Here is a 24848-nt window from a genome sequence, read left to right as displayed (position 1 = left end):
ATTACATGCAGCCTGAAATGTTGGAAACCGATGACCCAATTTGTTTCCTTTTCCACAAAATCTAAAGTCAAAATGATCAGTCTCACATATAATATGCATAGGATTATAGAGGCTGTTAAACAGAATGGTGTACAACTTTAACATACATTGTTTGAAATTGGGCTGGATTCGGTTTTCCTGTTTTTAAAAGAGGCACTAATTTGTTGTTTGTGGATTTACTCAAATTATCTAAGCTTCCATTTAACTCTGGGTTAAAATTTTCTGAATGTAATTTAGTTCATAGCAAAATGTAATTTTTGAACAGTAATGTATATTGTTTCGCTAATTTTCTTTATACAGTTATTGATCAACCTAGCTAAAATTCATGGCTGTTTGACAAAGGTGCTGGCAAAGTCAGGAGTTCTTATTACTGCTTTGCTATTATCACATAGTCTGCGTGGTGCCATTATCTGGAAAAGAAAGAGACTTGCATTTATATAGTGCCTTTTGTGATCTCGGGACATCCCAAAGTGCTTTACAGCCAATTAAATACTTTTGAAATGCGGTGACTGTTATAATGCTAGTATTTCTGCATTCTAAGGGAATCGAGGTAGTAAATTCACAGAAATAGGCAACAAATGTTGCAGGAATAAAATACAAACTTTAATCGTTTAGTTCTAAAACATTTTCCTAATCCGTACAAATGTAACCATCCTAAGTGCAATGAAATAGGAACAGGTGTATAGTAGAAGTGCCCGTGGATGTTTATGGATAGGAAATGTTTGAATACTAAATATTCCCTTTATACTTCCTTTGTAACTCAGAGTTCATCCAGTAGAATTTGATTTTATTGAATGACATTAGCAAATCACCACTTCTGTTGTCCTAGTAGTGAAATGAAGTGTCCGACATCTGTGAAACAGTACATTGAAAAATAGTACAAACTTGATTGGACTGGGAAAAATCTGGAGGAATTCCACTGTCCGTGGTCTGTAACAGATGTATCGGCCAAGGCAGAGGCCCAGTGAGACCAGATGACTGTCTAAAACCATTGAATGACAGTTGTTGTCAAGTACACAGTGGGAATTTGTTCCTCTTAGGTTCAGCAGACGTCACATTTTGGCTGATGCAAGTAAGCCCTTGGGCACTGGGCTAATTTTGTGCTTGTGACTCCATACCACGTCAGCATGTGTTTGTCAGTCATATGGATCCTTTCCCACTTTTTCCTTTAATAACACTGAAATTGTAGGGCAGCAGAAAACTATGCACTATGTGTTTTTTGTATTCCTGCCCAGATTAATCATCACAGCCTAGATTTAGAATTGCCCACACATTCTTGCTGCTGATCCCCTGCGGCTGTCCATGTCGATTTGTGTTTCCAGTGTACAGCAGCAGGGCTTGCAATGCCTTCCCAAAGGTGACAGCTTGTCATTCATATTGACTGTTGCTGAGCCATCATGGAGACTCTGAAGTGCCTCAAGGTTTTGGCTGATTTAATTGACAGCTCACAACAGTCTGGTGAGGTTTAGTTGCCACATTCCCTACCTTCGTAATTACTTAATTTATGCAACTGGAGAAAGAATTAATGTAAACAGAGGTGCATCTTGTCACAGTTTGCTTCAGGATAGGATCCTGACCATGTATTAATCTGCTAAAAGACTGCAGCAGTCTTTTCATAATTGAGTTATGAAAAGTGAACATCCTGTGCTTAGTGAACATGCATGTTTAGGCTAACTGAAGAGTGAATTCTTGTGTTCAGCTGTATGGTTAAGCTTTGTTTTCTTGTCGAATTGCTGACTGCAATATAGCAAACGTAAGGAAAAAAAATCTAACTGCAAAGATTGCAGGATGACTATTGCAAGAAGCTGTGCTTCTGTAGGGGGAAAAAAATTGAATCTTTATAATTTAAAAGTTTTCCTAGTCTCAAATATTTGAGTGAGCAGCAATATAATCTATTGACCGTATCATCTGGGAACTAGGAAAGTCTGTTAGCAATCTCACCAAAGTGATTAATTGTAGTTACTGGGTAAATGGAAAAGCCTCTGGGTTGAAACTTGTTTTTAATTGAGATGATTTTTAAATATTGGATATTGGCGAGTATCTTAACTACTAAATACAAATTGTTTGGTGGGGGGGCTGTTTTCCCCCCTTTTTATGAGGACTTTGAGGGGAGGAGAGACGAATGCTTTATGTTCCCTGTGTTTGTTCAAAATCATTTTCATGTGGTTGGGCATCTGTTTCTATTGAATAACCTGAATGACTATTTCACAAATGAAAATTTACTGAAAAAGGACATGCTCTGGAATCATAGAATTATACATCACAAAAGGAGACCATTAGGTTTAATACACTTGTGCCAGCTCTCTGAAAGCTATCTGCCTAGTCCAATTCCCCATCCCTTTTCACATACGCTTTGGAATTTTTCTTTTGCAAATATTTATCCCCTTCTCTTTGCTACTGCAAATTTTGATATTGTATCTCTTACACCCACGTTTGTTGTGATCTGGAATGCACTGCCTGAAAGGCGGTGGAAGCAGATTCAATAGTAACATTGAAAGAGAATTAGATAAATACTTGAAGGGGGAAAAAAATTACAGGGCTATGGAGAAAGAGCAGGGGAGTGGAACTAATTGGATAGCTCTACCAAAGAGCTGGCACAGGCACGATGGGACAAATTGCCTCCTCCTGTGCTGTATCATTCTATGAAATGGTGGTCCCAACACTGATTTCTGGGGGATAACACATTTACAGCACTCCAGTTTGACTCGGTTAATCCTGGGGATGGACATATGAAGAGAGGTTGAGTAGATTGGGACTCTACTCATTGGAGTTCAGAAGAATGAGAGGCGATCTTATTGAAACATATAAGATTGTGAAGGGGTTGGATCGGGTGGATGCGGGGAGGATGTTCCCCATGATGGGTGAAACTAGAACTAGGGGGCATAGTCTTAGAATAAGGGGCTGCTCTTTCAAAACTGAGATGAGGAGGAACTACTTCACTCAGAGGGTGGTAGGTCCATGGAATATGCTGCCCCAAAAAGCTGTAGAAGCTACATCATTACATAAATTTAAAACAGAAATAGACAGTTTCCTAGAAGTAAAGGGAATTAAGGGTTACGGGGAGCGGGCAGGAATTTGGACATGAGTCTAGGTTCGGATCGGACATGGCCCTGTGGGTAGCGGAGCGGGCCCAGGGGCCGTGTAGCCTGATCCTGCTCCTATTTTGTGTGTCTAATTCTGTTAGATTCAGGAGATGGTTCTGTGATAGTAGATTGGCGGTTAGGGTCAGATCAGCCATGATCTTATTGAATGGCGGAGCAGGCTCGAGGGGCCGATTGGCCTACTCCTGCTCCTATTTCTTATGTTCTTAACTATACTCTATTCTAGCCATAACCAACTTTCTATTTGTGCTGCTGCCACTCCCTTTAATATTGGATGCTTTCATTTTATCAAAAAGCCTCTTAAGCACTTAATCCAAGGCTTTTCGACTGTCCATAAACAGAACATCCACCGAATTTTTTTTTAGCAATACTCTATTATTTCTTCAGACACAACTTGCTGTATAAATTTGTGCAGCTGGTCCTCAATTTACTCGTGTCATTCTTGGTCAATGTTAATTTTATCTTTTATTATGGCTTCTAGAAGCCTGTCCACTACCGATATTAGGTTGACTGGTCTATAATTACCTGGTATATCTTTGTCTCCCTTTATCAACAAAGGTTTTCCATTGGTAATCCCCCCAGTCCTCTGGCACAACTTTCATATCCAGGATTGGGTTCAGAGCTGCTGCTATTTCCATTCTGATTCTCCTCGGCCTTCTAGGATACTTGCCATCGGGGCTCAGTTCCTTTTCCACTTTGAGTTCCACCAGTTCTTTTTACAGTACTACTTCCTTCTGTTTAGTTATCCTATCTAATTGTTTCACCTTTTTGTGCTTTTTCATTCCTGCTACCACACTCTTCTGTGAAAATCACAGCAAAGTACTAATTTAGTATTTCCACCATTCTTTCATCCTCCAAGATTTCCTTTTCATCTCTAATGATCACTATCCTTTCTTCAACTATCCTTTCTATGTTTAAAGCTTTTGCTATTCCTCAGTGTTACTTGACAGTCTGACAAATCAAATCTACTTAGCTTTTCTCATCATCCTTTTGTTTCCAGTGCTGTAGAAAAGCTTGTTGGAAAGCACTGCTAATTGCCGAGCTATGATGATGGGATAGAAAGCCACATATCCAAGTTTCCCGATGAGACAAAGATATGCGGCATTGTAAGTAGTGTAGGTGGAAGCATGAAATTACAAAGATATTAATAGGTTACGTGAATGGGCAAAACTGTGGCAAATGGATTTCAATGTAGGTAAGTGTAAGGTCATCCACTTTGAACCTAAAAAAGATAGGAGAGAGTACTTTCTAAATGTTGAAAAGCTAGCAACAGTGGAGGCTTTGGTGGGGGGGTGGGGGGGGTGCCCAGGTACATAGATCATTAAAATGTAATGGACAGGTACAGATAATAACCAGAAAGGCTAATGGAATGCTGGCCTTTATATCTAGAGGAATAGAATACAAAGGGGTAGAAGTTATACTATAGCTATACGAAGCCCTGCTAGACCACACTTCGAGTACTGTGTTCAGTTCTGGGTAGCACACTTTAGAAAGAATATATTGGCCTTGGAGGGAGTGCAGCATAGGTTTACCAGAATGATACCTGGACTCCAAGGGTTAAATTACGAGGAGAGATTACACAATCTAGGGTTGTATTCCCCAGAATTTAGAAAGTTACGGCGTGATTTAATCGAAGTTTTCAAGATATTACGGGGAACAGATAAGGTAGATAGGGAGAAACTACTCCGCTGGTTGGGGATTCTAGGACTGGGGGCATAGTCTAAAAATTAGAGCCAGACCTTTCAGGAGTAAAATTAGGAAACACTTTTACACTCGAAGTGTCGTAGAAGTTTGGAACTCTTTTCCACAAACAGCTGTTGATGCTGGGTCAATTGTTAATTTTAAATCTGAGATTGATAGATTTTTGTTAACCAAAGGCATTAAGGAATATGGGCAAAGGCAGATATATGGAGTTAGATCACAGATCAACCATGATCTCACTGAATGGCGGAACCAGCTCAAACGGCTAAATGGCCTACTCCTGTTCCTGTGCTTCATTACAGTAATGCAAAATTACCGCTTTTAAAAAAAATGGAAACTGTTATTCCATGTAAACAAACTTAGTTGAGACTCAAATGAAAACTGAAATTTTGCTTTTAGCTGGCACTGAGACACCTAACTTTGAAAGTTTCCCACTTGACATTTTAAAAATATGAATTCACAGATGTGAGTGTTGCTGGCAAGACCAGCATTTATTGCCCATCCCTAGTTGCCCTTGAGATGGTGGTGGTGAGCCGCCGCCTTGAACTGCTGCAGTCCATGTGGCGAACGTACTCCCATAGTGCTGTTAGGAAGTTCCAGGATTTTGACCCAGCGACGATGAAGGACCGGTGATATATGTCGAAGACAGGATGGTATGTGACGGAGGGAAAGTTGGAGGCGATGGTGTTCCCATGCACCTGCTGCCCGTGTCCTTCTAGGTGGTGGAGGTTATGGATTTGAGAGGTGTTGTTGAAGAAGTCTTGGCGAGTTGCTGCAGTGCATCTTGTAGATATTTCCCATTGTAGCCACGGTGTGCCGGTGGTGGAGGGAGTGAATGTTTACGGTGGTGGTTCGGCTGCCGATCGAGTAGAAGGCGTCGAGCTTCTTGCGAGTTGCTGCAGCTGTATCCATCCAGGAAAGTGAAGAGTATTGCATTGCACTCTTAGCTTGCGTCTTATAGGTGGCAGAAGCTTTGGGGAGTTGGGAGGGGAGCTACTGGCTGCAGAATGCCAGGCCTCTGACCTGCTCTTGTAGCGACAGCATTTATAATTGGTGATCTCAAGAGGGTTTGCTCTGTTTTTTTAAACTTTCTGTCTCTGCAGTTTTCTCCCATTACACCTCCTCTCCTAAAGGTCAGTCATGCTGGGATAAAATTCTACAAGCACCTGAAGTTCTCCATTACTTTATTCTAGTGACCTTTCTCCACACAGACCTGTACAGGAATAAGTTTTGACAACAAGCCTGATTCTGGTTCTCACCCAATGTTCTTGGAGAATAGTGTGAAGCAGTGGAAGAACTCTCAGGCTGATTAACAGTCTGACAGGCATGAATGCTCCTTTATACTAGTCAATAGGGTGGTTAGTGCTTTACGTTGCAAGGGTTTTATGGGCTTCCACAACCCTCCAGGCTCAAGTAGTCTGCTGAATGTTACTCAGAATTCAGCCGGAGCTCTGGTCTTCCTGGAGCGAAGTTCAAACCCTGCACCTTCTGACTCAGAGGCGGGAATCCTACCACTAAGCCAAAGGTTCGCTCCTCCAAAAAGAGGTGCTAGTTTGTGATTGGAAGTGGGAACCTTGGCTGATATTTTTGAGATGGAACCTGTAATTTTGTGTACTGTAAGCCAATAATATCGTGAGCAGTGTTTTACTAGGATTTCATTAACCAGTAACGGTAGGCATTCCAATTTTCATGATGATGTGTCCATTTGAACTGTAAAGATCACTCAGCAGTACAATTGTAAAGTTGTGTCCTTTCAAAATAAAATCCGGAGGTGCTGGAAATACACATCCATCAGCATCGGTAAAGGGAGAAGATGGGGATAACATTTCGGATTCTGCCTTTGACGGAACTAGAATCAGGATAAATGAGCTCTTCTGGAGGACTGAGCAAAAAGGGTGACCACTTCGGCAAACATTCCCATTCTGTTTTTGACTTCAATCCTAACCGCTCTGTGGCTCACCACTTCAACCCCTACCCCGCTCCAACTCCTTTTTTTTCTTTGGCCTACTGCAGTGTTTCAGCCATGCTGAATTTGGCCTACTGCAGTGTTTCAGCCATGCTGAATTTGGCCGACTGCAGTGTTTCAGCCATGCTGAATTTGGCCTACTGCAGTGTTTCAGCCATGCTGAATTTGGCCTACTGCAGTGTTTCAGCCATGCTGAATGCAGAGTTCAGCAACAGTATTTCATCTTTCTCCTTGCCACTTAGCAACCGCCTGGTCTGAAAATTGATTTCAGAAACTTCAGACACATGGTAGAAATTCGTCTTGGATGGTAACGCAATGACTTCAATGGAACTGCTGATCAGGTGGGGCGTATAACTGGTGGCCAAAACGATACAGCCCGCTTTACACTACCGGCCAAGGTGAACCTCTGCCCCATGTGGCTCCTGTTTTCTCCCATCCGTTTTCCACTAGTGTCTCTTCCATTTTGGGGCTTTCCCCATATCTTTTCCCCTTGCATTTTCACTGGCTTAATTGGCTATTTTGAAAAAGCTGTAGATGCTCAAAATATGGAATAGAAAATTCTGGAAGCATCTGTGGAGAAAATAGGAGTCAAAATTGTGGACCCTTCCTTAAAAACCTATTTTCACACCTTTTTGTTTTAGTGCTTTTTCACTGCCAAACTGAGATGATTAGCAGTTTTTCACTACTTTTCAGTTTTTTCTAAACTCTTTACAGACTATTAAACCCTGCTTCTTTGTTGCAGGGATTAGGCATTTCTGACACTCAACTTTTACCTGTTCACCCTGCCCCTTCATTTTGTCCAGCCTGTAAATAGGTTCACTTATCTGCTAGTTCCGGTTCTGCTGAAGAATCTACACCAATACGTGAACCTGTCTTTTCTCTTTAGACTGTTGACTGACCTGCTATGTATTATCACCATTTTCTGTTTTTATTTCTGATTTCCAGCATTGCAGTTTCCTTTTTATCTTTTGTGATTTTGGCGAGCATTTGAACTGTATAACACTGGGGCAAAATACACAGGTTACAGGTCTGTCAATGCTGGAAAAATGTGAGGTGGTCAATTAAGAGTAGCACAATACTAAATTGCACTGGCATAGCATCAAAGCATGTGTGCGATTCCTGATTTCCATAAATTCTGATTTTAAATGATCCATCCTGTTTCAACTTTTTCTTGCAAGTTTTAGAATTGATTGTTTGGAACTTGCATACATAGAATAGATGACTTTTTACTGATTTGAAATATAAAGACCCAGTATCGTCCTGCCAACCATTTGGAATTGTTCCCTAATTGCTGGAACAAACTCATAAAATTTAGAGTTTTTTTTTTAAACTGTCGAAACCAATAATATCACTCCTGCTAATTCACTTCAGCCAACACCAAATTTCTGGTTTGAATTTAAAAACCTCTAATAAAACAATACCAGAATAAATATTAAAAGCAAAATACTGCGCATGATGGAAATTTGAAGTAAAAACAGAAAATGCTGGAAATACTCAGCAGGGCAGGCAGCATCTTGAGAAAAACACAATTAATGGCCCAGAAATTCGGGTCAGGGGCTTCCCGCGGGTGCAAGCCCCCGACCTGCACTTATCTTGCGCGCCGACAGTTGAGCTGTAGGGCCCCGTGGAATTCCGCTCCGGGGCCTGGCCCAGCTGCCGGCGCACTGTGCTTGCGTGTCCCAGGGGCGTAGTTAGTGCGATGCGTCCCCTGGGATCACGTGAGCCATGGGCAGCCAATCTGAGGAGGGAAAAGCCCATTCATAAGATTGACAGGCAGACCTGTCAAAACTTATGAATACTACGGGCCCCAAAATAGTAGTAAACCTTCAAATAATTTTTTTTTTAAATCACACTTTTTAAATAAACTATAAGTTACATTAAATAACTATTTTAAACAATAATTTAAATTTTTGAAAAAATAATTTTATAAAAAAACGGGCCTAAAAATAAACTTACCTCGCTTTAAAGTATTTAAAAATAATAAACCTGTGGAAAAAATGTTTTAATTTTAATTAATTGACCACTTACCTTGTAAAAAGCAGGCCTTACGCTTGCTTTTTAAATGTGTAAATCCTGCAGGCTTAACCTCGCGTGAAAACCTGCAAAAAAAAAAAAAAAACCTACGTTCAAAGCGCACGCGCAGCCTCCCCTGCACGCGCGTTGGACCTCTGAACCTCTTCGTTCAGAGGATCGGAAGTGCCGGTTTCCCGTGCATGCGCAGTGCATGCAGAAAACCCGCACTTCCCTTCGGCCTACGGGTGAGTACCCCGTGCGCACTCACCCGTGGAGAGCCGAATTTCTGGGCCATTGTTTCAGGTTAATGACCTTTCATCAGAACTGAGAGGTCACCCACCTGAAACGTTACCTCTGTTTCTCTCCACAGATGCTGCTGCTTCTTAGGCAGTCCCTCGGAACCGAGGATGACTTGCTTCCACTCTATATAAAAAAAAAGAGTTCTCAGGTGACTGATGAGTCCAATGCGGGACCTACAGTCTCTGTCACAGGTGGGGCAGACGGTGGTTGAAGGAGCGGGTGGGTGGGGCGCTTGGGTTGACGTGCGCTCCTTCTGCTGTTTGCGCTTGGCTTCCGAGGTGTTTGGCGCCTTCCCGGATGCTTCTCCTCCACTATGTGCGGTCTTGGGCTAGGGATTCCCAGGTGTCGGTGGGGATGTTGCACTTTTTCAAAGAGGCTTTGAGGGTGTCCTTGAAGCGTTTCCTCTGCCCACCTGGGGCTCTCTTGCCGTGCCGGAGCTCCGAGTCGAGCGCTTATTTTGGGAGTCTCGTATCGGGCATGCGGACGATATGTCCCGTCCATCGGAGCTGATCGAGTGTGGTCAAAGGTTCGATGCTGGGGATGTTGGCCTGAGCGAGAACACTGACGCTGATGCTGCCAGCTTAAATATTCCCAAATTTACTTTTAATGAAATAAGCACTGGGAGGATAAACAAAATAATACTTCTGCTGACTACAAAAGGAAGCCTTTAGAAAAAGAAATAATTCCTCTAGCGCCTTATGGCCTCAAGATGTCCCAAAGTATTTTTACAACCAGTGGATTACTTTTGATGTGCAGTATGTTGGCCAACGTGGCAGACAATTGGCACACCGCAAGGTCCAACAAACAGCAAATGAATGAATGGCCAGTTCATGTTTTTTTTGGTGCTCTTTGGTTGGTTGATAGTTGGCCAGGATATCAGGAGAACTTTCAGCTCTGAGAACTGTCATGGGTTCTTTTATGTCCACCTAAGAAGTAGACAGATGGGGCTCTGCTCCCAACAATGCAGTGTTTCCTCAGTACTGCACTAAAGTGTCAGCCTAGATTATGTGCTTGGGTCTTTTATTTGGATAATTTTTTACCTTCCTTACAATCCTGAAGGTGTTAAATTGATTACTGGACCACAGTTCTAACCCCATTGCCTGATGTCTACTCCCACACGTTGTCTCATCAGCGCCCCTGTGTATCCTCTCTCCTCACTCTCTCAGTCCACACCTTAGACTTGTCTGCGTTGCCCTCATTGCCTTCCCCTTTAATCCCTTCCTTCTCCTTTAATCCCTTCCTTCCCCTTTTTGCCATTGAAGATCAGAGTGAGATGATTGGATATTCCCTTGTTCAAGATAGTCAATACCTGGCAGGCTTATTACCTGCTGCTTTTCAGTCGAAAGCTTGGCTGGTGTCCTAGTCCTGCTGTTAAAATCCTGCTTTGCTGCCTGGGCCAATCAGCAACAACAACTTTCATTTATATAGCGCCTTTAACATAGAAAATGTCCCACGGCATTTCACAGGAAAAAAATGGATGTCGAGCCAAATGAGGTATTATAAGGGGTCACCAAAAGCTCGGTCAGAGATGTGGGTTTTAAGTGTGGCGGGGGCTGGGGGGGGGTTGCTCTTTAAGGCTGTTGATGCTGGAAGAAGTAGCACTTTCCTTCCTTTGAGACCACACCTGGAGTATTGTGCAGTTTTGGTCTCCTTATCTGCGAAAGGACATGCATGCAGTGTAATGAAGATTCACTAGATTGTGCCCTGGGATGAGAGGGTTGTCCTATGAGGAGAGATTGAGTAGAATGGGCCTATACTCTCTGGAGTTTAGAAGAATGAGAGGTGATCTCATTGAAACATCCAAGGTTCTGAGGGGAATTGACAAGGTAGATGCTGAGAGGTTGTTTCCCCTGGCTGGAGAGTCTAGAACTAGGGGGGCATAGTCTCAGGCTAAGGGGTCGGCCGTTTAAGACTGAGATGAGAAGGAATTTCTTCACTTGGAGGGTTGTGAATCTTTGGAATGCTCTGCCCCAAAGGGCTGTGGATGCTGAATCGTTGAGTATATTCAAGTCTGAGATCGACAGATTTTTGGACTCTTGGGGAATCAGGGGATCTGAAGATGGGGCAGGAAAGTGGAGTTGAGGTCGACGATTAGCCATGATCCTATTGAAGGGCGGAGCAGGCTCGTAGGGCCCTCTCCTGCTCCTAATTCTTATGTTCTTGTGTTCTTCTGTCCTTTGCCTGATGTCCTGCAGCTGTATTTCAACAGCTGCTCTGAGAAGCTGGTTGAATTGATCTCTGCAGCAACATCTCCCCCAAAGCAGAACTCCAAGGCAAAGCCAAAATCTGACAGCAGCCCCCACCAGTAGCTGACTGCATCTTGTTTTTAAAAAAAAAAAAAAAAAAATCCAGCTGGGTACCCCTTAACTTGTTTTCTCCTCCCACATTTATGACGGCATCTTCAGCAACCCCATCCACCAAACCCCATTACAGCCAATGTTCAACATAGCCCCTGTGAATGAAACAGGGCCCACTACACCCCCAACATAACTAGTGGCACCAGTGAGAACAATCCCACAAAGCATGTCTATTACTTTTGCTTTTATGATTTCCTTGACTTGACATTTTTACCATGATAAGAATTATAGCCTTCGAGCTCAAAAACCAAGTGTGCTTTGGAAAAGCAAATAGGCAAAAAATGCCTGTTTTTGCTAATTGGTGATGTTGTCTAAGCTGGATGGCAATGATAATGGATAACACTCAGACTTTGAATCGCCTTTCATATTAAAGAAATAATTTGGCCGTCAGGACCCCCTTTAAAAATCAAATGGTTATTTAAAAAAATTATGATTTCCATTACTTTCCAAATCTTTGTTCTTGTTCTGTTCTCTTTTAAAAACATTTTGTTTAAAGCAGTTACTGAATTGTATAATTGAGGTACGATATTGTCGTAACGGCAGACTATTTGCGACTGAAGTATCGTTAGCAGTGATGGTCATAAAATTATAAATGATACAGCATCGACTGCACGTGTTAATTCAGTTGTTCTGTGCGATATGCTTCAGCGGTCCTGCCAAGTAACAATCCCTGATTTTGTTTTTAATTCCAAAAGTTGACTATAAAGGATGTATGTTCACATGGTTCTGATAGCAAGTTTTTAGCTTGCAATCATTAAGGTAGAAAACCCCTCATAGCCTATTTGAGAATCAAATCTTAAAATATTAATCTACTATTCATTTAAAAAAAAGTGTTTTGAATTATTGGAAATTATAAACTAGTGAAATGCTATATGTTCAGTAGTCCTTTTCAACAAAAAAAAAGCCATCTATACTGGAAGGATACCATCTTCTATTACAGCAACACAAATTTATATAAGCCCGTAATTTGTGGCCCCTACGGGTGCGTACATGGCACGTACGCACCCATAAGGACTGCTGTCGAAATCTCGACTCCGAGTAAGACTCAGACGCACAGACTAAGTACAAACAGATTGTAATTTATTTACTTGTACACAAGGGGAGAGCAGCTCAATCAAAGGTTGAGGCTACAACTCCGCAGATTAAGCATTTTGCAGCATTTTTATACAGTCAAGTAAACAAGTTCCATATGACCACGTGTAATGGTTAATTATACAATTGTGTAAAAAAGCAGTTTTGACACTTACAAATCAAATCAACTTTTATTGTCATTGTTAGTGCACAAGTGCAGCACAACGAAATGTAGGCTTGCGGCTCCCGAGAGTGTACAATTTGGATTAGGACACTTAAACATTTCAACATACATTTGTACATATATATTAGCATAAATATGACCATAATAAAGTGCATCGGCAGATGTGCAGGCTTTCGTGTTTATTTGTGGAGTTCAGTAGGATGACAGCTCTGGGAAAGAAGCTGTTCCTAAATCTGGTCGTACGGATGCGAATGCATCTGTAGCATCTTCCAGATGGTAGGAGGGCGAACAGACTGTGGCTGGGGTGGGTAGGGTCTTTGATGATGGACCGTGCCCTCCGTAGGCAGCGTTTCTGATATTTATGTTCTATGGTCGGTAGCCGGGTGCCGGTAATGCGTTGGGCAGTTTTGACTACCCGCTGCAGGGCTTTCCGGTCATGGGAGCGACAGCTGCCGTACCATACCGTGATACAGTTTGTCAGGATGCTCTCTATAGTGCAGCGGTAGAAGTTAGGATCGGGGGTGACAGATTACATCCCTTCAGCCTCCTCAAGAAATATAGGCGCTGCTGGGCCGCCTTCACCAGAGAGGAGGTGTTGAGGGACCAGGAGAGGTCTTCCGTGATGTGGACTCCGAGGAACTTAAAGCTGGCCACCCTTTCCACCTCCGCCCCATTGATGTGGATGGGGGTGTGACTTCCGCCTTTGGACTTCCTGAAGTCCGCGATTATTTCTTTTGTTTTCTTGGTGTTAAGGGCCAGGTTGTTGTCGGCGCACCACTTCACGAGATGCTGGACCTCCTCCCTGTAGGCTGACTCATCGTTGTTGGTGATCTGGCCTACTACCGTGGTGTCATCTGCAAACTTGATGATGGTGTTGGAACCATTAACAGCCACACAGTCGTGGGTGAAGAGGGAGTAGAGGAGGGGGCTCAGCACACATCCTTGTGGGGCCCCCGTGTTCAGGGTCGGGGGGGGGAGGTGTGGCTACCTAATTTGACAGACTGGGGTCTGTTTGTTCGGAAGTCCAGGGTCCAGTTGCAGAGGGAAGTGTTCAGGCCAAGAGTTTGGAGTTTGGTGGCCAGCTTGTTGGGGACGATAGTGTTGAATGCTGAGCTGTAGTCTATAAACAACATTCTGATGTAGGTCTCCTTACCATCTAGGTGATTCAGTGCCGAGTGTAGAGCAGTTGTGATTGCATCCTCCGTTGATCTGTTTGCCCGATAGGCAAACTGGTGTTGGTCAAGGGAGGCAGGAACACTGGCTTTGATGTGGGCTAAGACCAGTCTCTCTCAACACTTCATTATGATGGGTGTGAGTGCGACAGGTCGATAGTCGTTCAGACACGCCACAGCCGCTTGTTTAGGCACAGGAATGATGGTGGCGGTCTTGAAGCATGTAGGGACTACTGCCTGGGCCAATGACAGGTTGAAGATGGCGGTGAAGACATCAGCCAGCTGATCAGCACATTCCTTGAGTACCCGTCCAGGGATGCTATCCGGTCCAGTAGCCTTTCGGGTGTTCACTCTGCGGAGAGCGCCCCTTACGTCGGAGGTCGACAGAGTGAGCACCTGGTCTTCCGGGGGTGGCAAGGCTTTGGTAGCCGGCTCCTTGTTGTCCCTGTCGAAGCGAGCGTAGAAGTTGTTAAGCTCCTCCGGAAGGGAGGCGTCGCTGACCGGGGGACTGGTGTTTTTGCCCTTGTAGTCAGTGATGGACTGGATGCCTTCTAGTTAGCCACATTCTAGTTAGACAAGCGGATATAGGTTAAACTTACTGGAACATTTCATTTTCAGTTCCCGATGTTAATTATTTCAACCAATCATGGGTGTTAGTTCTGTAGCAACAAGGTAATTATAAGCACTGGGTTAAGTCCATTTGTTTCCTTGACGTAAGTACATACTGAAATTCTTCCCCAAGTTCCATAATCAATTCTTATTTTACCCTTCGTTCCTTGTTCTTGTGGTTACATGACTCATATGACCTACTGCTAACTCCTGATGTACGTGACTAAACCTGTTCTTTTTTCTGCTGTTTATGCAGTTAATAGCAATGTCAATTCTTTTACTATTTTCCCATTAGCCTCTGGGGTGGTTCTTATGGCCATGTTTCCACACTGTGCAAGTTCCGGGTTTAGGCATGCAAAGTGCATGCATGAAAACCGGGAACTTGCGATCTGTCAAAGGGCATCCGCGGGCAGAGAGTTGGGCTGTTTGCCCTACTTCAGCCCAGCGAATGTCCGTGAAATTCTTACACTTGGTAGCCTGCTTTTACCAGCGTAAGAGTTTGAAAAAAATTATTTTAATGTTTTTTTAAATCATTTAAACATTAAAAAGCCTGTGCAATAAGGTGAGTTTATTTTAGCTCCTTTAGTACAGTTAAATTTATTTTTCAAAAAATAAAATTTTTGTTTTGAATATTTAATTAAATGGCATTTTAATTAATTTTAAATTTTATTTATTTATTTATTTGATGTGTAGGTGCATTTTTGGGGTATTCCCATTCATACTTACGGAGTTTCCGCTCGTACAGAATCCCCATAAGCATGAATGGGGATTTCCTCCTTCTATTGGTTGGGCTGGCCCACGTGATCGCAGGGGCACTTGCGAACCACCTGCACCCTTGGGATACGTAGGCCTCTTCCCGCGGGTACCCGGTGAGGCCCAGGACCACGAGCCTCCGCACCTCCTGGACCACCAGGTACCCGGGCTTTTAATTTGCAGATCGGAGGCATTTCCCCGCAGGAAGCCTCCGACCGCAAATTCAGGGCCATAATGTACCTCGCAAATAAGAACGGGAAAATAGAATATGAGAGTAAGCTTGCAGGGAACATAAAAACTGACTGTAAAAGCTTTTATAGATATGTGAAGCTTTTATAGATATGTGAAGAGAAAAAGATTGGTGAAGTCAAGCGTAGGTCCCTTGCAGTCAGAATCGGGGGAATTTATAATGGGGAACAAAGAAATGGCAGACCAACTAAATACATATTTTGGTTCTGTCTTCACAAAGGAGGACACAAATAACCTCCCAGAGATGCCGGGGAACATAGGGTCTGATGAAAGGGTGGAACTGAAAGAAATCCGTATTTGTACTGAAATGGTGTTAGGAAAATTGATGGGACTGAAGGCCGATAAATCCCCAGGGCCTGATAATCTACATCCCAGGGTACTTAAGGAAGTGGCCCTAGAAATAGTAGATGCATTGCTGGTCATCTTCCAGAACTCGATAGACTCTGGAATGGTACCCATGGATTGGCGGGTAGCTAATGTTACCCCACTATTCAAAAAAGGTGGTAGAGAAAAGGCGGGGAATTATAGACCGGTAAGCTTGACATCGGTAGTGGGGAAAATGCTAGAGTCCATTATAAAAGATGTAATAGCAGAGCACTTGGAAAGCAGTGACTGGATCGGACAAAGTCAACATGGATTTACAAAACATAAATCATGCTTGACTAATCTACTGGAATTTTTTGAGGATGTAACTGGTAAAATAGATAAGGGAGAACCAGTGGATGTGTATTTGGACTTTCAGAAGGCTTTCGATAAGGTCCCGCATAAGAGATTATCGTGCAAAATTAAGGCACATGGGATTGGGGGCAAGGTATTGACTTGGATAGAGAACTGTTGGCGGACAGAAAGCAAAGAGTTGGAATAAATGGGTCGTTTTCCGAGTGGTAGGCAGTGACTAGTGGGGTACCACAAGGATCGGTCCTAGGACCCCAGCTGTTCACAATATATATTAATGATCTGGACGAGGGAATTGGATGTAATATCTCCAGATTTGCAGACGACACAAAGCTGGGTGGGAGGGTATGCTGTGAGGAGGATGTCGTGAAACTCCAGTACGATTTGGACAGGTTGGGTGATTGGGCAGAAACATGGCAAATGCAGTATAATGTGGATAAATGTGAGGTTATCCACTTTGGTGGCAAAAACAGGAAGGCAGATTATTATTTGAATGGCAATAGATTGGGAGAAGGGGAAGTGCAGGTTCTTGTGCACCAGTCGCTGAAGGTAAGCATGCAGGTGCAGCAGGCGGTTAAGAAGGCAAATGGTATGTTGGCCTTCGTAGCAAGAGGGTTCGAGTACAAGAACAAGGATGTCTTGCTGCAGTTGTACAGGGCCTTGGTGAGACCACACCTTGAGTATTGTGTGCAGTTTTGGTCGCCTTACCTGAGGAAAGACGTTCTTGCCATGGAAGGAGTGCAGCGAAGATTCACCAGGCTGATACCTGGGATGGCAGGAATGACATATGAGGAGAGATTGTGTCGATTGGGCTTATACTCACTGGAGTTTAGAAGATTGAGAGGGGATCTCATCGAAACCTATAAAATTCTGTCAGGCCTGGACAGACTAGATGCAGGAAGGATGTTTCTGATGGCCGGGGAGTCCAGAACCAGGGGTCTAAGGATAAGGGGTAAGCCATTTAGGACTGAAATGAGGAGGAATTTCTTCACCCAGAGAGTGGTGAACCTGTGGAATTCTCTGCCACAGAGGGCGGTGGAGGCTAGTTCATTAAGTATATTCAAGAAAGAGTTAGATATATTTCTTAAGGCTAAAGGGATCAAGGGATATGTGGAGAAGGCAGGGACAGGGTACTGAGTTTGGATGATCAGCCATGATCTCATTGAATGGCGGAGCAGGCTCGAAGGGCCGAATGGCCTACTCCTGCTCCTATCTTCTATGTTTCTATGTTTCTTCGAGTGCTAAATAAATTAAATTGTTCTGGAAAATGAGATACTCAGTGGAGCTGGCTATATTTTATAAACTATTGAAATTAAGTACAAAGCTACAGAAGTGCACAGTTTATTAAAAATTGTATCATTTGTAAGTAAAATGTATTATTTGCATGTATGTGGAATAAGTATTGTTTTTTTAATGGAAGATATTGCCCACCTTCATAAATTATGTCCTTTGTGTTCTTCAGCTCTGTGAGACATCATGTTTGAAATGTTATTCATTTTTCCTGAGTGTATTCCTTTTTAGCCAAGTGTTGAAGCCTTCAAATGATGTGTTGAATGTATTTGGTTTGCTGTTAATTACTTCATCCCCATCATTTGACTTTAAAAACTTGAAGTAATCCAAGTAATAACGTACTAGATTCTGAATCACCCTGATCACAGATTACAATGTGGTCAATTTAAGTTTCATAAAACAAATAAAAATGGTTGGAAAATTATTACTGTTTGACTCTCTCCCAGAAATTCAGTCACTACTTATGGACGGTAACGTATCTTTTTTAATCAGCTTCAGTTTAATTGCAACAGTTGGATTCAATGGGTTGACAAAAAACAAATTAGTTATGTCATTAATTTATTCAGAAAAAGTGATTTAATATTGGAGATAAGGAAGAAACGCTCTAACTGTTCCCAAAATCCTTCCTTTCTACAAAGGAAAGAGTGTCATTTATCTCGCCAGTTAACCCTGAGCTGAATTGTTCACTTACTTGATGTCTATCATTTAATCTTCAGCACATGCGTAAAAGCCTGCTTCAGAATCCTACAGTGCTTTATCCAATTTTTTTTACATTCTAGGTACATGTATTGGACGGATTGGGGCGAAGTGCCAAAGATCGAACGAGCTGGAATGGATGGTACAACGCGATCAATCATAATTGACAATAACATTTACTGGCCAAATGGGCTGACTTTGGATTATGAAGAAGAAAAATTATACTGGGCAGATGCTAAACTGAGCTTCATTCACCGATCAAACTTTGATGGAAGTTTCCGGTAGGTGTTTTCTAAAAGAGAAAAACAATAAGTAGTTCAATTCTGTATTTGGATTACTCATGTAATTATCGAGACCTAGCATTTAGTCATAGTCATACGGCACAGAAGGAGGCCATTCGGCCCATCGAGTCCGTGCCGGCTCACTGTAGAGCAATCCAATCAGTCCCATTCTCCCACTCTATCCCCGTAACCCTGCAAGTTTATTTCCCTCAAGTGCCTATCCAGTTTCCCCTTGAAAACATTGAGTGTCTCCGCATCCACCACTTCCGTCGGCAGCGAGTTCCAGGTCATCACCACTCGCTGCGTAAAAAAGTTTTTCCTCACGTCTCCCCTGTATCTTCTGCCCAAAACCTTAAATCTGTGTACCCTAGTCCTTGTACCATCAACTAGTGGGAACAGCCTTTCCCCATCTAACCTATCCAAACCCGTCATAATCTTGTACACATCTATCAAATCACCCCTCAACCTCCTTTGCTCTAATGAAAACAAATCCAGCTTCTCCAACCTGTCCTTGTAGCTAAGATCCCCCATCCCTGGAACCATTCTGGTAAATCTCCTCTGCACCCTCTCAAGTGGATCACATCCTTTCTAAAGTGTGGTGACCAGAACTGGACGCAATACTCTAGTTGTGGCCTAACCAGCCCTTTTATAAAGGTTCAGCATGACTTCTCTACTTTTGTACTCAATACTTCTATTTATGAAGCCCAAGGTCCCATATGCTTTGCTAACCACTCTCTCAATATGATCCGCCACCTTCAGGGACCTATGCACATTAACACCCAGATCCCTCTGTCCCTGCACACTCTTTAAAACTGTGCCATTAAGTGTATATTGCCTCTCCCTGTTCCTTCTGCCAAAATGCATCACCTCACACTTCTATATTAAATTCCGTCTGCCCATTCTGCTAGCCTTTCTATGTCCTGTTGCGGTTGATTGGTATCATCCTCACTGTTTGCCACACCCCCAAGTTTGGTGTCATCGGCAAATTTAGAAATTCTACTGTGTTCCAATATCCAGGTCATATATATATATATATATCAAAAAAAGCATTTGGAGATATTATGCAGTGTTTAATGAAGACTGCAGTTCAGTAGTTGGAACTCTTCACTTCATTTAATGATGGAAAACATGTCCTTTACTTCCTTTAAAATGAGGGTTTCCAGCATACATTTTACATCGTATGCTGAAGAGGACTACAAACCTTGCAGTGCAGATGTATTCAAAGCAAAAACAAAATTCCAATGGAAAGAATTTAAGAATGGAGAATGAGATGTGAATATTCATGAAATACAAGGTTTCCCTAGTACAGGAAACTTTTTTTTAATCCGGCATGGACTGGACCGACGTGGTGCCGGTTCATCAAAAATTCCGGATAACCGAAAGTTATCGTAAAAGATAGAGAGCTGACAGCTCTGTATAAAGCAACAAACCCTGTTGCTTAGCAACAAGTTCAGAACAATGGCCACAAGTTTCAAGTGTCTCTGTAGCTTAGCAACAGCTGCAGCCACACCCTTGCACAGCAACAGATGGAGGAACGCAAGTCAATATGAAGTAAAACCTACTCCTGAATTTTGCCGGTTAACCGAGATTTCCGGTTATTTAGGTGCCGGTAAATCGAAAGTTTCCTGTATGTGATTTAAAAAAAATGTGTATTATATATATATTTTATATAATTCACTGATGGAATTTAGGTAACTTTTTACAAACCTGTAAGTGAAGAAGGTGCCTAATTGTATGAAATAAGCAAGGGTTTACGTTCCAGTTGTCCACCATGCTGAATTTCAATTTTTAAAATTTAAGTGGCAAAATTCCAAATGATAAGGTTTTAATGAGTACAAAAATATAGTTGGCCTGGTATTTGCGGTTGTACTGATGGCAAAACTGTCGGCGCTTGCCGTCATTACTGCGTAAAACTGACAGCAACTTCTGGCATCTGCACCTGCGCAGTTAAATGTGAAAATCTGAAAGTTGCTATCGGTGATACCCTGCTCTTCCACATGGTGCGCTGTTGCAGTCTTTGCAGATGCAATCAACACACAATCAGTGATTTGACGTGAACTTCAACTTTTACACTGTAAAAACCATTGGAAATGTTAAGCCTTGTTGAATGAGATGTAACTAAGTTTTTAACTGCGTACTGTGTCATCATTACTGCTGAGCAACCTCTCGGGGCCCTGAAAAACACATTTTTCAAGTGTGGAGTGTCATTCTCTCAGAATAACATTTAAAAATTCCACGATTCTTAAATTAATAAAATTTAATTTTTTTCAAGTTTGTTTGATATTTCAGCTTCTACCTTAATCCTGTGTGTATGTCCCAATCTTTATTTCGCTTTCTATAAAATGATTAAAAAGTGAATTATAATTGATGCTTTTTACTTCCTGGTCTACTGTCTGAGAGAATTCATCAATTTGATTGGCTGATCAGCCTGCTTGTTGATTTCTCTGTTTCTGGATGCCACAAATTCCCTATCGATGGTGCCAGATTCAAATTCATGTTGGAATAGAGGAAATCAATGCTCTAGAGCCTGCAAAATCTTTGTGGGCAGTTTTTTTCGAGGTCAACGGCAAGCGCCGTCCCTTCGCCGCTGATCGCAAAATCTGGCCCATAGTTGTGTTCATATAACAAACAGTATGGCATTGAAATTAACCAAATTGTAAGGCTTATGCCAGATGTCTGTTCGTAATCTGTTTTTTCAGATTGGACGAGTGATGTCTTAAGATAATAAAGTAGTGCTTTGTACTTGCTGAAAGTGATTTGTGACACTTCATGTGCATAAACCTAATTGCTTCAGGTGGACCTGTTCTCTAGTAATGAGTGATGAACTTGAAGTCAAAGTTTGAGTTTGGGATAGTTTGATTTTTTTTTAAAAATGATTCACTTTTGTGAGATACAAATTTTCTATATGTCGGGGCAGAATCCTTTTCAATGTCTTGCAATATGTTTTCAATAACCATGACTGCTGAATACTTTGGCTGGAACCACAGGGAAAAGAGGTAGATCTTTTCCAAAATGAAATGGTTGTGGCTAACTTCAGTGCTCATTTGGCATCTGAAAGTCATTCTGTGCACATGCAATTCATATGGTTTGAGGCAGTCCCATTCTGCCATTGTGTTTCTTGAATCCTTAGTGGGTCAGAGAAGATGGTCTACCATTTCCATTGCAGTTTTAATACTCAAACTTGCAATTTGAATGGATCTTCCTTCTAAACTTGTATGAACACACATTTGTACTAGTTTATAGTATAAAGTGAAGATAGTGTGACCAAACTAAATTTTGCACCAGCTGAATAATTTTAGAATTTAACATTTTTTAAACATTCCTTCAAGTATGTATTTATAAATAAACTCAATTTAATACTTGGCCCTAAAGGTTTAAATTATGAACCGGTTGCAGAAACATGGTTTTTATTCCCTTGCGTTTAGAAAGTTTGAGGGGTGATCTATTCGAGGTATTTAAAATGATAAAGGGATTCAGTAGGGTAGATAGAGAGAGACTATTTCCACGAGTGGACGAATGAGGGGACATATTCTTAAAATTAAAGCTAGGCCATTTAGCAGTGAAATCAGAAAGAACTCTTTCACGCAAAGATTAGTGAAAATTTGGAATTTGCTCCCCCAAAGGCTGTGGATGCTGGGTCAAGTGAAATTTTCAAGACTGAGATTGATAGATATATGTTGGGTCTAGGTTATCATGGGACATGGAGCAAAGGCAGGTAATTAGAGTTGCGATGCAGATCAGCCATGATCTAACTGAATGGCAGAACAGGCTCAAGGTGCTGAATGGCCTATGTTCCCGTGAATTAATTGAGTTCTGGAATTTAAAACTGCTTACATTTGTTGAGGACACGCATTTGGCTTTTTTTTACAGATGGGGTCACAGATTACTCCGATTTCGTTATGTGCTTGCCTTTTTTAGTCCCCACCCCTCTGCAAATTGGGCCAGAAACTTAGAAATACAGCAATTGCATGCAGACTAACCATTTGGATGGAAAGCAGCAAGAAGAAAGCAAAATTATAACTGGAGGGAGTAAAGAATGATGAGTATAGTGAGGGAAGTAAGGAGAAGACAACTAATAATAGAAGAAAAGCAAGAAAAAAAACGAGAGCAGCATTGGAAAATGTTAAAATATATATAATATATGATTACAGTATCTGCATATGAGCCAGAGAGATTTACTTAACAAATATTTTCAGACACTTCCAGACTGCAAGGCTGTTTCTTCTTTTGGGTGGGCGGTGGGGGCGGGGAGATGGAAGGCAGAGAAATGGAAATTGTGCAGATGCTAGGGTTATTTTTGCCATCAGAAATAGTGGTTGGTTATTACACAGAACGTGATGACATAAATAGTATGCCCTGCATCAGGTGTGTGCTCAGTACAGAGAATATATTCTAAAATTAATCACGGAGTTTATTTTTACAGTTCTTTCATGTTTAAAACAGACTCAAAGGAAAGATTTCTTATTACTAGTGGCTGCATTTAGCAGTTTATACTGCAGCAATAATGACTCCTTAAAGTTGCACCTTTTTGGCATTATAATCTAAAAATCATCTTTGGTCATCCACAAATAGCATTTTACACAGTCTGTTTTTCATAATGCTACCTTTTATCATATTTGAGTGAGTAACTGCAGTGTTCTTACCATTTTTGATGAATGATAGGTAAAGGATCAGCTAGTATCAGCTGCCTTTCAAAATATCGAGGGCCACCTCTGTTGCTTAAAACTCTAGCTAAATATCTCAATCTGGGTTCAACGAAAAGTACAACATAATATAATCACAAATATAAAGCAAAGAAAGAACATGTATTTATATAGCGTCTTTCACGATCTCTGGACGTCCCACGGTGCTTCACAACCAATTAAGTATGTTTGAAGCGTAATCACTGTTGTAATGTGGGGCAACATACTGACTCTTTAATTGTTGCAAAATTTAACAGTATATTAAAAGAACTGTTCATTCATGAGCCTGCAGGAGCAAGATCTGGATTTATTGTGCTTTAAAAGGATCTTCTATTTGCTTTAATGACAGCCACTACTGATTAATCTTTAAGACTTTGAAGTCTGTTCATGAATATGAAGAAGTAACTATAAAAATAAACTCTTCCTCGTGATTTAAGTATTTAAACATATGCTCTGTAGGGTATACTTTTCCTTTTAACCAGCGGCCCACATCCTCAGTCACAAACCCTCCTTAAAAAGTTTTTTTTTAATGGGCGGGGAGTGGGGGAGAGGACAGTGACATGCCAGATTGGTATGATACTGGAATTGTAGGCTATGAGTTGGTTCCCTCAAATCTTCACTTTGTGTGCTTTTTGATCTCGGCAGACCGATGAGCAAAGGTAATGTAGGGATGCACTTAGAGCTCTGTTTAAAGTTGACTTTGGCATGCGCCCGGGAACAGGAAGCCTGCTCACAAATTTAGTGTACAATGCAAGGAATCAAAAGAGGAAAAGCGTAAGACTACACAGGGATACTTGCCACTTTCAAGTAAATATCGAAGTGTATTGATTCTAAAATGGGAGCTCACTGATTTAGCAACGTCACGCTTGAGTTAGTTTATTCATCCTGTCACTAAATATTTATGTAAGAGTCTTAAAATAATGTTCTGGTAATAGTCTATCTGGTAGATTTGTCAATGGCCTATTGGACAAAGGCACTGTTCAGCATAGTACTAAGTCATACAGACTATAAGGTTCCAGGTTTGAACCCCAATCCGTGCAGAACTGGCTGACCCGAGTCAGAGCAGCAATTGTATCACAGTTGGCCAGAGTACCCCTGGGTGAGGGAGAGGGGATATCAGTTAGAGTTCCACTTCTTGATTGTATTCAATGGCGCTGTGTGCGTGGGCATCTGGTGAAGACAGGATTGGGGTGGGGTGTGATGCTCTCCATAATCGAAGGACCTGCTAGTACTCGCATTCTTGGCTCACAGATGGAGAATGACCACTTGAATAAGGTACTGGAGGGCTGGCAGCATCTATGGAATTGTTCTGCATCACCGGTCTGGCAGCAGGGGGTGGGGGTTTGGTGGATCCTTGTGGTGTAAAAAAAAAAGTATAATACCATGGCCCACAATTTTCTGTAATAGTGTAACCGGCAAGTTATACTGAAATTTATGTTGACCTTCCTGTCCGTGCATTACGCTGAAATTTCCTGAGAATTTCATTAGCATAAGAACCGGTGGAAATCAACATGAGCAATCAGAGCCAGAGGGAAGCACCAGACATACGCCATATTTCTTCTTTAAGTCGCTATGCATGAAAATTAATGTTAGAAGCCATTAAACCATTATTTATTCACAATAGGCAAAATGGAAGTTTTTCCATTTTTAATGCAAATCATTCTGCTGCCATAAAGATGCAATTAAAAATACGGAAAAATACATTTTGG

General features: G+C 41.9%; 1 protein-coding gene across 2 annotated transcripts in view; it reads left to right on the top strand.

Annotated features, from left to right (window-relative positions):
- The window catches only part of lrp6 (low density lipoprotein receptor-related protein 6), a 206020-nt gene that overhangs the window by 93876 nt on the left and 87296 nt on the right, over positions 1-24848 (top strand). For both annotated transcript variants that reach the window (XM_086009067.1, XM_086009069.1), the window contains exon 3: positions 18260-18457. In XM_086009067.1, the coding sequence (XP_085865193.1) occupies positions 18260-18457 (198 nt within the window). The remainder of the gene's footprint in view (positions 1-18259; positions 18458-24848) is intronic.

The sequence above is a fragment of the Somniosus microcephalus genome, chromosome 16 (assembly GCF_052327205.1).
Source record: "Somniosus microcephalus isolate GS21.2 chromosome 16, FLI_Smic_1.0, whole genome shotgun sequence".
Classification (NCBI taxonomy): Eukaryota; Metazoa; Chordata; class Chondrichthyes; order Squaliformes; family Somniosidae; genus Somniosus; species Somniosus microcephalus.
Note: the sequence above shows the minus strand (reverse complement) of the source record. Positions and strands in the feature narration are given on the sequence as shown.